The sequence below is a fragment of the Triticum aestivum genome, chromosome 3B (assembly GCF_018294505.1).
Source record: "Triticum aestivum cultivar Chinese Spring chromosome 3B, IWGSC CS RefSeq v2.1, whole genome shotgun sequence".
Taxonomy (NCBI): domain Eukaryota; kingdom Viridiplantae; phylum Streptophyta; class Magnoliopsida; order Poales; family Poaceae; genus Triticum; species Triticum aestivum.
In genome coordinates this window covers 759,305,457-759,320,192 of record NC_057801.1, presented here as the reverse complement: position 1 = coordinate 759,320,192, position 14,736 = coordinate 759,305,457, and the positions used below count along the sequence as shown (strand labels likewise).

Here is a 14,736-nt window from a genome sequence, read left to right as displayed (position 1 = left end):
CTCGATTCGTGCCAACCCAACAGACACTTTCGGAGATACCCTTAGTGCACCTTTATAGCCACCCAGTTATGTTGTGATGTTTGGTACACCCAAAGCATTCCTACGGTATCCGGGAGTTGCACAATCTCATGGTCTAAGGAAAAGATACTTGACATTTAGAAAAGCTTTAGCATACGAACTACACGATCTTGTGCTAGGCTTAGGATTGGGTCTTGTCCATCACATCATTCTCCTAATGATGTGATCCCGTTATCAACGACATCCAATGTCCATGGTCAGGAAACCGTAACCATCTATTGATCAACGAGCCAGTCAACTAGAGGCTTACTAGGGACATGGTGTTTGTCTATGTGTCCACACATGTATCTGAGTTTCCTATCAATATAATTCTAGCATGGATAATAAACGATTATCATGAACAAGGAAATATAATAATAACTAATTTATTATTGCCTCTAGGGCATATTTCCAACACGAGCTCCTATACTCATGAACAAAATTGCACTTTACGAAATGAGTCGCATGGTCTGATATTTCATGTAGAATTGCACCATAAACAGCTGGGTTTTGCTCCTTCATGTCCTCGATCACTACTTTGCAATCTGATGCAACGTGTAGTCTCTGCAAATTCAGATCTTCGGCCAGGGCTAGAGCCTCCTGAATAGCAATGGCTTCTAGTGTCGGTGGGTCATAAACACCCCTCACAATTATCGCCGAAGCCCCCAGAAAATTTCCAGCGTGGTCTCTGCATAATGCCGCTGCAGCTCCCCTTCTCCGGTTCTTAGAAACTGCACCATCTATGTTGATCTTGCACATTGCCTCCTGGGGGTGAATCCACTGTGTTGGCCTCGGCCGTGCGATAGAGACAAGTCATGCCACACGCTATGCGCTGCTGCCTCTTCAATTTTCCGAAATGGGCTGGAAGAGGAGAGATTAGCCCATGGGCCATGTGGGAGAGTGCAGCAGGTGGGCTAGCTAGTCGCTGACTCGCTGGATGCTTCGATTGTCTGCTAGTTTGTGCAAAATTCGTTCTTATCCATACATCTACATAATATATGGTAATGCATATACATAATATTTTGTCAAAAATAAAGGGTATTCAACTGAATACCCATGAATTGACTTGGGCCCGCCCCTGAGTCTACTCGGTGGATCGCTCATCCTGGTGGTGGTATCCAGCAGCCCAAGCGGTTCTTCTTCACTCATCCTTAGGTTGCTTGGTAGTCGTTGGGGTGGTGTGCCGGTAACCGGCACCTTTGTATGTTGCATTGGATGTATGCGTTGTGTGCGGTGGTGGAGTGCATTTGTATCGACTTGCTCGAATGTTGTAGTGATAGGAGGAAGCCCTTTTTCATCAAGTTGAATGTATTCGATGTTAATTTTAGTGACGCAGAGATGGTAAGTTTAGTTGGCAAGCATGGCAAATTTGTACACATTGTATTTTGTTCGAAAATTGCCATGTGTTTCAACTAAACTTTTCTTCCTCGCGTCACTAATACGGTCATAAAAAACGTTTGATTTGCCATGATCAAATCCCGAACGTTCATGATTTTATCATTTTTGATATTAATTTTTTTAATTTGAAGCATTGGAAGCTTTATTTTTGGGGAGCAATGAAAGCTTTTGGTACATATATATGACGGGTGCTCGTTAGAAAGTCCTAATTTTGCACTACAATCCACCCAAACTCCCATTAGGATTCGGAGGCACAAACATATACTGCGTACAAAAGGCGCGCAGGTGCCTCGATTACCAGCAGGCCGTACGTACGTGTTAGTTCGTCCCCCCGATCGCCTTGGACTGTGCAGGCCGTTGCCATGGCAGCAGGTCGGTCACCGTGGCCGCACGCTGCGGCCGCGACGGAGACCCGCATCAGTCCGTGCGCCCGGACCGATATCAATTGGCATGCCAGGCCGAACGGCCACCCGTTCTCCGTGCGCCTCCACGGCCACGTGTTCGTGTCCCACGAGCACTCGTGCACCATCATACGGGCGAACAGCGTCGACGTGACGGATGATGATTCGCTCGTCGTCCGAGAGCTCGACCACCGGGTCGAGGTCGCCGACCCCGCTGCCCTCTTCCGGAGCCGCGAGACCTGCCGCGACCTCATCCACCAGGCGCTTGCCGAGGCTCCCGTCACCCGCGAGTACGACCTCGCCGCCGGCAACTGGGAGGAGTTCCTGCCTGACAAGCTGGCCGCGCGCTTCGTCGCCGGCGACATCCACGGCACTGCGGGCTTGGTCTTGGACATCAGGCTGATCCTCTGGATCGAGCTGGTCTACAGCGAGCCCAAGGCGCTGCTCCTCGCATGCAAAGAGGCCGCCGGAGTTTCGCGCTGCCGTGAGCCGGGCGAACTGTGCGCCATCTGTTTGTCGGAGCGGGGGACCGAAGACGAGGAGAGCGTCAGGCTACCATGCTCCCACGACTTCCACGGCAGGTGCATCGAGCGGTGGTTCCACCGGAAGTCCACGTGTCCGACTTGCCGGCGTGATGTTGTGGAGTGCCTCGGATTCGCTAGATCGGCGTCGCCCGCGGATCCTGTAGTCGGAGACGAGCAGGGCACGTCATGATGATGACGCACAGATACTGTCTACGTGAGTATTGAGACTTGAGAGAACTATATATGTATATGTACGCTGCATGCATGCCCATCACGTCTAACTATCTCCTCCCCCTTTTATCTAGCTCTGTACATGCTTATCAGATAGTAGTGTTTAGTTCAGAGCATCTTTAGTAGAAGACGTAGATGCAAAAAATAACTAACTTCTGCATCTCCAAGGCCCAAAATCCCCTCACCAACAGATGATGTATATACAAACAAAATAAAATAATAATAATAACAAAACGGAAGTGGCTAGAGATCAATCGACTGACACAAGAAAGAGGTTAGTCGATTGGCACAATTCTGAGCAATGCGGCAAAGCAAAAGAAAATTGACTGACCAAAGATTGTGGTCAGTCAGTTTTCTGTTTCTGTTTCTGTTTGTGTTTCAGTTTAGCCCAACCGAAACAACAGGCTAAGGCCTTTCTGTTTCTGTCCTCTGTGTTTAGCACAGAAAAACAAAACGGGCCTGAACCCAGTAAGCTAAAGATCCTTTCTGTTTCTGTTCTCTGTGTTTAGCCCAGAAAAAGAAAACGGGCCCGAACCCGGTAAGCTAAATAACTGACAGCTCACTAGGTCTTCCTCCTTGCGACTCAGCTCTCTTCCTCGACTCCCACACAGCCGCCATGGGAGGGGAACCATACCTCAGATCTTGTGTTGTCTTCTGAGACTTCTGCAGAAGTTGTCCCGACGATTCTTCCTCTAAGCATTCTTCTCCTCCAATCCCCAGGGTTTCTTTGTCAGATCTGGAAGCGAAAATGGATGATCCTCAAATTGAAAACCAGATCTCAGATCTGTCTGCAGGAAGAACAAAACGGAGAAGAAAGAAACCTGGTGATAAAAGTGCTTGTGGTCAGGCAAAGGTATGTGATTATCTAATGCCCACCTCCATTTCATATGCAAGAATTGATTTATTGTGTGGAATTTTCTGCAATGACCTGAAAAAAAATACACAGATCATAAGAAGTCAGAGTTGATCACCTGTAACAAAAACAAAAATAAGATGCATCATCAAGCTAAAAAATGGAGATGATTTACAGCAGTACTGAAACATTGAGTTAATTTGCAATTTCAGGTACCTAAAATTGCACATCATTCTCAGCAGCAAGAATACATGGAGATTGCAGATAGAAGTCATGACAACAAGGTAAAAGGCACAAAAATTTTATAAGACTGCTATTAATGAATGTTGTCAAACAATTTGCATACAAAAATTGCAGGTGAACAAAATTTTCGCATAGGATCTATATTTGCATACTAACATAACTGATTTTGCAGTTGCATTTCAAAAGCATCATCACACTTCAAAGCACTCATGCTTTGTAAGTACAGAATGCAGATGATTTCCATCAGTACTCAAACATTGAGTTCATTTGCATTTTCAGGAATCTAAAATTGCACATCATTCTGAACAGCAAGAATATTTAGAGATTGCAGACAGAAGTCATGGCGACAAGGTAAAAGGTGTACAAACTTAATAACACTTTTATTTAAGAATGTTGTTAAAAAATTTGCATACCAAAAATTGCAGGTGCTCAAAAATTTGAATCAGGGCAACACACAGATGCAGCCAAATATACGATCGTTCAATGAGATTTCTGAGGTTAGTTTGTGTTGATATTATTCTCTGTTTGATGAGAGAATGAACAAACATGTGGTTAATTTGTGACATGATGCAATTTTGGGTCAAAACTTTGCTCAACGACATGTTCTACACCACATTCCTAGAGAGAACGAATCATTTCAACAAGTGCGCTTTGACAGTACCACAAAGCATAAAAATGCAAAAGCATTCCATTCAAAAGTTCACAGATACTATTTTTATTTCATATGTTTCTGACTGAAAATATACAAAACTACAAGAAAAGTAAATTTCATACAAAAACACCAGTACCATTTGAAGTTTCCACAAATAATATTTATGCATTGACAAGATACTTTTGTTTGTTGCAGGAATCAGATTTGTTCATTCTAGGAAAGCAAAATTTGAATACAAGCAATATCATGCTAGTACCACCAGGAGCAGGACAATCTTACACAGAGCTAATGCAACAAATGACAGTAATGAGTCATCTACAAAGCGACAACATGGCAATACCTATAACAAGTTTCACATCATTCTTGACTGCTGGCATAAGCTCTGAGGAATGTTGTATTACTGCAATAAAAAATTTTAAAATTGTTAGAAATTAACTTACATACATTACTCAAAAGAATTTGACAAAAAAAACTTAAGTTTCAACATCAATCAGCAGAACCAAGTGCGAGCAACAACAATGGGCAACAACTAATGATTGGTTACAATATTCTTTACCTTTGGACCAAGAGCATGAAGATGACGATGAAGGTAACAATGATGAAGAAGCAAATAACAGTGAAAGTGAATCTGATGGTGAGCATGAAGATGATGATGAAGGTAACAATGAAGGTGAAGCAAATCGCAATGAGACTGAATCTGATGGTGAGCATGAATTTGACTGCAACAGTGATGAGAATGGAAGTTATGCAAATGAAGATTACACAGAGTGCAATAGTGATCAAAATGAAACTGATGCAGAGGAAGAATACATGGAAGAAAATACATTATCGTCTGATCAGTTGCTTGAGGATCAACAACACTCAAAACTGCAACAGTTGGAACAAAGTTGGAATCATGACGATTCAGTGTTTGAGGGACAAATGATGACAACTGATCAACAAGTAAGAGCAGCGAGCTCTGAAACAGCTTTGCAAGGCTTTGATTATGCAGAAACAACTGATACAGATGGCACTAGTGGAAGCGATGATTCAGAGTTTGAAAAAGAACAATAAGAAGAGGAGCAACAAGAAATAGAAAATTATGAAGTGGATGGCAGTGGTGGCTATGCACAGTCAACTGAACAGGATCAGAATGAAAGTACTAGTGCATCAGACATGGAAAAAATGGCAGGAAATAATAAGGAGCAGAACAAAGTTGAAGACAAATTATCTCAGGAAGATATAGAATACTTCCTTGAGAATGACAACATAGAAAAGGCAATAAAATTGAGCCAAGAAGATGATAAAAGGCACATGCCAACTATTAGAATGACATTTTGAAAGTGATGCTCATGCACACCGATTCTACAATGAATATTCAGCTATTGCTAGGTTTTCAATTCAGAAAGCTGTGAACTATCACTGCCAGAAGAAAGATTCACACAACAACAAAATGACAAGGCTTACTATGAAGTGCAACAGATCTGGTAAACCTAGGATAAGGAGAAAACCGACAACAGCAGGGGCCAAAAGGAGAAAATATAAGACTGATAAGAATGCACCCACTGAACTAGAAAATACTACTGACAGAAGAAGGAACTATACAATTAAAACAGGGCGTCAAGCTCAGATGGTTGTTACCTAGAAATTCAATATAGCACAGTGGGTGGTGACAAGGCTTATCATTGAGCACAACCATGATCTGCATCCCCCAACGAAGCCAGGTTCCTTAGGTCGCACAAATACATCACTGAGCAAGAAAAGGACTTAATCAGAACTTGCAAATGAGTGAACATACCAACAAGAAAAATAATGGCAATAATGGCATTCTTTTGAGGAAGAGGGCTTTCTTCGTTTCCATACACAGCAAAACAGATTAGCAACATGGGCACAAAAATCAGAAGAGATAATGGCTTGAATGACATGATGCAAGTTGTCTCATTCTTTGAACAGAAAAAAAAATCAGAAGATCCTATGTTTTACTACTCATTCAAAACATATCCAGCTAAGAATGTCATGCATATATTTTGGGCAGATGGTACAGATATAAGGAACTATTAGCAATATGGTGATCTCCTAAGTTTTGACACAACTTACAAAACAAACAAGTACAATCTGAAGTTTGCTCCATTTGTGGGTGTAAATGGACATGGAGACAACTGCCTCTTTGCATGTGGTTTCATACAAGATGAGAAGAAGGAAACTTTTGAGTGGTTATACAAAACTTTTCTGAAGTGCATGGGAGGGAAAGCTCCAAAATCTGTGATAACAGATCAAGATGCAGCAATGAAAAAGGCAGTGCCTAAGTGTTTCCCTAATTGCACGCACAGGAACTGTTTTCCACATTCTAACAAAAGCGCAAAACAAAGCAAGAAGAACATTTGCAAGGAACCAACATTTGAATGCTCAGTTTCATGACATAATCCTAAACTCACAAACAGTTGAGGAGTTCGAGCAACTCTGGCCATAGATGATAGAGGAGCACAATGTTCAACATATCAAGTACTTCGGGATTATGTGGAAAAATAGAAAGAGATTTGTACCTGCGTACTTCAAGAATGACTTTTTCCCATTCATCCAGTCAACAACAAGAAGTGAAGGGACAAATTTTGTATTCAAAGCAAATGTAGGGTCAAGTAACAGTGTGATTGCTTTCATGACAGAGTTTGACAAGATATCACAGAGTATTGAAGAAAAAAGAAAAGAAAATGATTCAGTAACAAGGAGAACTTCTCCAACTATTTGGAGTGACTGGGCATTGGAAAAGCAAGCTGCAAAACTATATAACAGAGGCATATTCTACAAATTTCAGCAAGAGTTGATGAATTCAACAAAATTTCACATGATGGAAGTGGAAAAGAACAAACAATATGAGGTGTACAAGTCACCAACTCAAGCACTGTTTGACTATAACCCAAGAACATTCATAGTGATTGTTGACGGAGACTCAGAAACTATTTCATGTGTGTGTGGGAAATTTGAGAAAGATGGCATTCTGTGCTGTCATGTACTCAAAGTCATTCAACCATTGAACGTAGATGAGTTACCAGAAAAGTATTTCATTGACAGATGGAGACCTAAGGAAAAGAGAGTATTTCAAGCTAATGAAGAAAATGCAAACCTTGAGGATTTGGATGAGCAAATGGCATTCTTCTCATTTTCAAGAAGGATAGTTCAACTAGCTTCTGAGGCATAAAAAAATCCTGCAAGGAGGAAATTGTTAAACGAGCAGATAGGGAATCTGGAGAAGTTAATTTTAGACATACCTTGCATGCCAGAACTGGAGCAATCAAAATGTTCTGCTGGAGCAATCAAAATGTTCTGCTTCAGATTTAACAGTTGTCACAGGAGAAGTCTTGACTTCAAACAGCAAGGGGGAGAAAACACTAAACGATCTAGTATACATCAAACCAAAAAGAAGAATGAAGAAAACAGGGAGGCAAAAAAGTATAGTAGAAGAAATCATATCAAAGGCTAAAGTGACTTGTTCGGGGTGCAAGAAGCAAGGACACAATATTACAGGTTGCAAGCAAATAGAACAAGAGTCACCACAAAAACCTACAAAGACAGGTAAAAGTATGATCATTGTTTCAATTTGTTACTGCAATTGACAGGTACAATTTAGTTTTTATTTTGATTCTGTACATTTGTATGTTCAGCCAAAAGAAAGAATGCAAAGCAAAGTAAAGAGGAGTCTGCAAAAAAAAGAGGCAAAAGGTTAGAAAAAATATCTGCAAGAAATATCTTTTCACAAACTTATTCTGAAAACAAAAAAATTATTCATTTATACTGATTGCATTCTCTTTTTTGTCTATGAAAAAAAGGCAAGAAGTAATGCTTATTCATGCAATGCGAAAGAAGAAGGGATGCTCACTGTCTGAAGAACAACATTGCAAAAGCAAACAAAAAGATATGGGTGAAAAAAAGATCAACAATAGGAGTATTTGTTAAAATTGCACAAAACTTTGCATAATTTTTGTATGAAATGATGGATATGTATTTTAAGTTTTGTGTAATGACTTCGACTCTCTATTCTTGCTTACTTATTTCAGGATAAAAAATGAAGAATTATAATGAGTATAAGATGATATGTGAAATCAAAATGTATAAAAATAGAAAACACAAAAGGTGATAGTCATAACTAGTAATTAATAATATAAACAGTACAATACTGATATCACAAAGGAAATCCTTGAAATTCGATGATACACCTAGATGGAAGGATGACTAAATGAAAGCAAACCACATAGACGAAACACAAAAGCAACCTAAATTAACTATATTAAACTAAATTTGTAGACAAGACGCAAAAATCATCCACTAGAAGAAACACTAGATGCATCCATCCTCTCTAACTAATGAGCATTCATGCAGCAACAAAGCTTGTGCCAGCACCACCTCCAGCAACACCATCTCCTCCTGATCCACCAGAGAAACCACCACCAGAGCAATCATAATCACTCTTGGGAAAAACAACTTCATGCTCTTCATCATCGACATCTTTATCTTGTGCTGCTTCAGGTGCAATGATGATGTTCCTTTGGAAGTAGCCATCCCAATCAGGAACGCACTGCTCAATCCTAGAAACTCAACGAATTGTCATCAGAGCTTCAGGACCAGACCGAATGTCATTTCCAGGTACAATCAGCACATCAAAAGAATCCTTGAAAGCAACTAGCACTGTGTCCTTAACATAGTGGTCGGCAACAATGAAATTCCTATGACCCAGCATGTCAAAGAGTGCATGTCCAACGCAGAGAGCAACAGAATGAGTGTTGCTAGTTACTATGTAGTACACTACTCTGTCAGTGTCTCCAAAAGGAATATTCAGCCGAGCTCATGTGACAACTGAAATCTTCATTGTGTTGCGACTGAAATCCTTTAAAATTGAAAATGCATTAAAAAAAGGTATTTGAAAAAGTAGTGTATTAAATTGCATAATAAGATGGAATACAAAAAACATGTAAGCAAAACAACAGTAGTTTAGTGCAGACAAAAAGAATACTAAAAATAAAAAAATGATGCAGAAGCAGCAGGTTCACAACTAGAGAGTACTATCAAAAAACCATGCTACAAACTTAGTTTACATTAAAAGTTGTATTATCATGAGGATGAAAAAGTGCATTTGTATAAAAATACCTTTATGGCAACCATCTTTTTGGAACTGGAAGAATCCTTAGCTTCAAATTTGCGCTTGGAGACACGTGATCCACCTGGCACCGTGACCTAAAAACAAGCAGTTAAACTACAAGTAAATGCAAAACACCATCCTAGAACAATCAAACATAGAAATTTTGCAAATAGAATCTAAATTTGCATACTCACAAAACTAAACTTGCAGATGCACTTCAATAGCAACACAGTAAGAACCATACTACATTTTTCATTTTCAGATTACTAAATTTGCAAAACAAATATTCAGATAGATATTTGGCTTGCTAAAATGAAGTTTGTAAATCACAATTGCAGTATTGAAAAACACAGTTGCATTATTCAAAAGTTGCAAAACTCCAATCTAGAACAAAGCAAAATAAAATTTTCATTTTTTCGATCTAAATTTGCATATTCAAAAAACTGATCTTGCACATGCAGTTCAGAAGCAACACAAAAAGAGCCATGCTACATTTTGCATTTTCAGGAGACTAAATTTGCAAACATAGATTCCGATAGATATTTTAGTTCTGAAAATTTAGTTTGAAGAGCAAACATAAAAACAACTATTGTAGAAATCACGAAAACACAATTGCAATACTGAAAAACCTATAAAGTTGCAAAAAGCTAAAACTTGCATAGACATATTCACAAAACTTAAAAAGTATTTAAAAGTGAGGGAGAATTTAAATTTGCATGGACATGACACTAAAGTTGCAGTAGCTGTACAGAAGCAACACATAGTATAATTCGTAACTGATGCAAAACATTCAGATAATTTGCCAAAACCCAATTAGGATCTTAAATTTGCATATTCGAATAACTAAAGTTGCACTAATTATTCAGGAGCAAAACTAAACAATATTCTTTATTTGACAGAATGTTACATGGACATAACACTAAAGTTGCAGTAGCTGAATAGGAGCAACACAAAGTACAATTTTTTTAACCACAAAATAAGTCATAACTGGGGCAAAGCATTCAGATAATCTGCAAAAACCCAATTGGCATCTTAAATTTGCACATTAGAATAACTAAAGTTGCACTACTTATTTAGGAGCAAAAAACAACAAACATTCTTTACTGGAGTAAAAAAAGTAAAATTATTTTGTACCTCTTTTTTTGAACCATCACCAACCTTCTTGGACATATCTTCATAAGTCACCTAATGAATGGAAAACAAAAATATGTATGAAGACAAATCAACAACCCATAAAAAGCAAAATTTTAATGACAACTAAATTGCACACACTACAAGTGATAATTCCATTGCTAATTTTACAAAAACAAAACAAAAATGCCATGCAACTCATTGCTAGTTTATCTTGACATCTTTTGTAGTGCAAAAAAATTATTAAACTACAAGATAGAAGAGAAAACTACGATGAATGCAGAAAATTAAAACACGCATACGTTAACTGCAGTTGCTGTTTACGAGCAATTTTAATTTGAACTAAAATTTCACAAACATGGAGCACCTTAACATGTTTATATCAAACAAATTACTAAACTACAAGATAGAAGAAAAAATGCACCCTCAAAGCAGAGAATTGAAACAAGATATAAAAGAAACTAAAATTGTGTATTCACAAAACTAAAATTGCAGAAGCTCTTGAGGTGCAAGATATAATACAACCTTTTCCTGACTGGCATCAGCAACTTTCTTACAAGCACTCCTACCCTTCTTAGAAGCATCCTCTCGACCCATCTAAAAATGAATGATGAAATATCTGAGAGAACAATAAAACAACTCTGATAAAACAAAAATTGATTAAAAACACAAATTGCATGCACTACAAGTCAAGCTTGCATGCTAATTTCAACTTCATAAAACTCAAGTTGCACGCTCTACAAGTTAAATAAATTGTTGAAAAAGAAAAGAAAGAGTTGCATAGTTCTGGTCCTGTCTGTTATCAAGGAAATTGAAATATGATCAGAAAGAGGTAGAAGGAAACAATTTATAGAAATTTAATTGCAACCTAAAAGCTATAAACAGAACAAAAAATTGAACATTTCACCATGAAAAACAAAAGATGCATTCCTATGGAACTAAACTTCTGTGGAAACTAGTTTGTGCAAAGAATACTGTAAGCATAGCTTTTTCTCTTGCAAGGTTCAACCCACTTCAATACCTTGCGCCAACAACTCTGAAGAAAAAGAACAACAAAATAGGTAAGAAGAGGCAAAAAGTAAGAACAATTATAAGAACTCACGCAGGAAAGAATATACATAGCCCTACCTTCAAAGCGAAAAAGAATGTATCCTGAGATGAAGGGAAGTGATTTTGGAGAGAGGCAAAACACAAGAGCATACAGATGGCATTTATATAGGGGTAATGGGGGTAGTGCGGTAGAGGAATAGTGGTAATGGGGCTAGTGTGGTGGAGGGGGCAGTTGCCAGTCGGTTCCTTGGTGAACATGGGAGTAGTGGGATTAATGGGCCACTAGGCGGTTTAGGTGGTTATGTTGCATGCAACACACATGGCATTTCAGAAAAAAGGGAAACAAAAAGATCTGTCTGGAAAGAAAACAAAATCTAGAACAAATGAGTTGTTGAGCTATGAGGTGTCAACGTGTCAACTAGTATGAGGTGTCAACGTGTCAACTAGTATGAAACACACATGGCAATCAAGAGGCAAAATACACAATAATTTCTTGACGCAAAGAAAAAAAAGAACTCAAGCTAAATAAAAAAAAGTTGTCTGTACTTATTTTTTAAAAAAGGAATAACTAGAGAAAAAGGAAAAAAATAAATTAAGAAATAAAACAAAGAACAAAAAATTTGAAACAAAAGAAAGAATGTGTATGTAGGATCAGAACGCAGTTACTGTTGTTTGTTCAATATGAAAAACAAACAACGTAACATGATCCATTGAAATTTTGAAAAAGAATATATAAGAAAGAAATTATTACACCATGAAAAAGAACTCATTTTACAATATTGAAAAATCAAATTTACATCCAAACATCTTACAACATACAAACACCACGATTGACATGCAAACATATCAAAAAGCATTGCACATTACAATAAGTGTCAACAGAAAAATCCACTTGTACATCGCATATTACATTTCAAAATATTCCTAAGAATTCATCTTCTTTAATACATGTCTGAAGCTACAAGCAAAAAAAAGCCTATTGTATCTTGCAACACCATTTCTCTTGCAGTAGTAATGCCTGACTAAAAGCAAACTCCACCACAGCTGCTTCTTCTCCATTACCAACCTGAGTGCTGCAGAAAAAATTTCAATAAACATTAAAATAATGTAGAAAAATGCACAAAAACTGATTTATGATTGAACAACACAGTCATGATAAAGAGACAAGAAAAACTTACTCATCAGCGGGACTAGAACTCAAGAACCAACTTCTTATGGTCATTTTTGAGATTATGGTTAGTGAACATCATTTCATTCGCAATTCTTATTCGGATGTTTGCAATATCTTCATCCTTCACTACATCATGCATCAGTATCCTGGGCTTCCAATGCTTCAGAAAGAGTGTCGTATATATGCCACAATCAAGCCTACAAACGTAAAATCCAATAGGGACATAATAGACATCTGTGAATATGTATTAATTTGGTATGAGCAGCATGAAAAAATAGTAAAAAAGCAAATTAAAATTCATGCAAAAAAGAAAAAGGAAAAATAACTTACTCATTGCTTTGTTTAGGTACATCAATAAAGTGCGTGGTCCAATTTCTCCAGTTAAGATTTCTTGAGCTCTCATACATGTCCCAAACCCTTTTGAAATTTGGTATCTACAAGAAGTACACAGAAAACCAGAGAAAGTCATAAAACTAACACAAATATTTAGTGTGTAAAAAACATGACACCATCATCAAGTTACAGAAAAAAGAGAGGGGAAGACATCTAAATTTACCAGAATATTCAACACATGCTGGTGAAAATCACTCTCTGCATCATATGCTGAGTCTAGAATTACAAACATTTCATGTTTAAACAAGACAACAAGATCGAACCAATGCTTGCCATGCAAAGTTGGAAAGTGAACCTACAAAAAAGACCAAAAAATACAGAAGAGTCATCAAGATGAACAAAAAGCATTATAGAACAATGTGCAAACAAACTAAATTTGCATGCTAAAAATACTAAAAAAATTGCACGTTCATATGTTCAGTAATGAAAATTGTCAAGAACTCTATAAAACATTACAACACTGAAGGTGAAGTTGCACAACGAAAAGTACTATTGCACAATTTTGGTAAAAAAATCATACAAAAAAAATCTATTTTCATCATCATGGGGCTAACAAAAGTTACATACTTTATGAACAACAAAAAAATAATGAAAAACTTATTGTTAACTTGCGTAACTAACAAAGCATCACAAAACAAAAAAGCATGTAAAATTAAAAATGCATACATTTTACTATATTTACCTCATCACAAGTATGGTATGACGCCCCCGAATCAATCGTACACTAATCATACACGCAAATGTGTACGATCAAGATCAAGGACCCACGGGAAGATATCACAACACAACTGTAGACACAAATTAAAATAACACAAGCTTTATATTACAAGCTAGGGGCCTCGAGGGCTCGAATACATAAGCTCGAATACACAAGAGTCAGCGGAAGCAACAATATCTGAGTACATACATAAGTTAAACAAGTTTGCCTTAAGAAGGCTAGCACAAAAGCAACATCGATCGAAAAGGCAAGGCCTCCTGCCTGGGAGCCTCCTAACTACTCCTAGTAGTCTGCGGCCTCCACGTAGTAGTAAGCATCGGCGGTGGCATCTGGCTCCTGGGCTCCGACATCTGGTTGCATCAACCGAAAAGAAGAAGAAAGGGGGAAAAGGGGGAGCAAAGCAACCATGAGTACTCATCCAAAGTACTCGCAAGCAAGGATCTACACTACATTATGCATCGGTATCAATGAAAGGGGTAGTATCTATGGACTAACTGCAGAATTCCAGAATAATAGGGGGAGAAGCTAATCCTATCAAAGACTAGCATCTTCTGGGAAACACCGTCTTGCAGCAAGAGGAGGGAGTAGAGTAGTATAACATAAGTCATATTTATGTTGTTGTCAATGCCCCAGGATCCTTTCTCGACTCCCTAAGCAACATATCCAATTCATGCCTCAACATCCAGTTCTAGTTGTATCAATCGGGATACAACTCTGAGTGTCCGTTACCGTAGGACAGGCTATCGGTAGATGTTTTCTTCCCTCCAGGGGTGCACCAACTTACCCACCACGCTCGATTAACTC

The 14,736-nt window shown here is 38.3% G+C and overlaps 1 protein-coding gene and 1 long non-coding RNA gene across 2 annotated transcripts; one reads left to right on the top strand and one right to left on the bottom strand.

Moving 5' to 3' along the window:
* Positions 1 to 3,221: 3,221 nt before the first annotated feature.
* On the top strand, positions 3,222 to 5,412 carry LOC123066385 (uncharacterized). Its single transcript, XM_044489471.1, has 5 exons — positions 3,222 to 3,464; positions 3,677 to 3,748; positions 3,987 to 4,058; positions 4,133 to 4,204; positions 4,555 to 5,412. Exons 1-5 carry the CDS (start codon positions 3,360 to 3,362, stop codon positions 4,792 to 4,794), a joined length of 561 nt encoding a protein of 186 aa, XP_044345406.1. The 5' UTR covers positions 3,222 to 3,359; the 3' UTR covers positions 4,795 to 5,412.
* Positions 5,413 to 12,982: 7,570 nt separating this feature from the next.
* LOC123066384 (uncharacterized) lies at positions 12,983 to 13,455 on the bottom strand. Its single transcript, XR_006431330.1, has 3 exons — positions 13,378 to 13,455; positions 13,152 to 13,255; positions 12,983 to 13,018 (listed from the first exon to the last, which is right to left on the bottom strand). It is a non-coding gene; the product is annotated as an uncharacterized lncRNA (long non-coding RNA).
* Between the last annotated feature and the right edge of the window lie 1,281 nt (positions 13,456 to 14,736).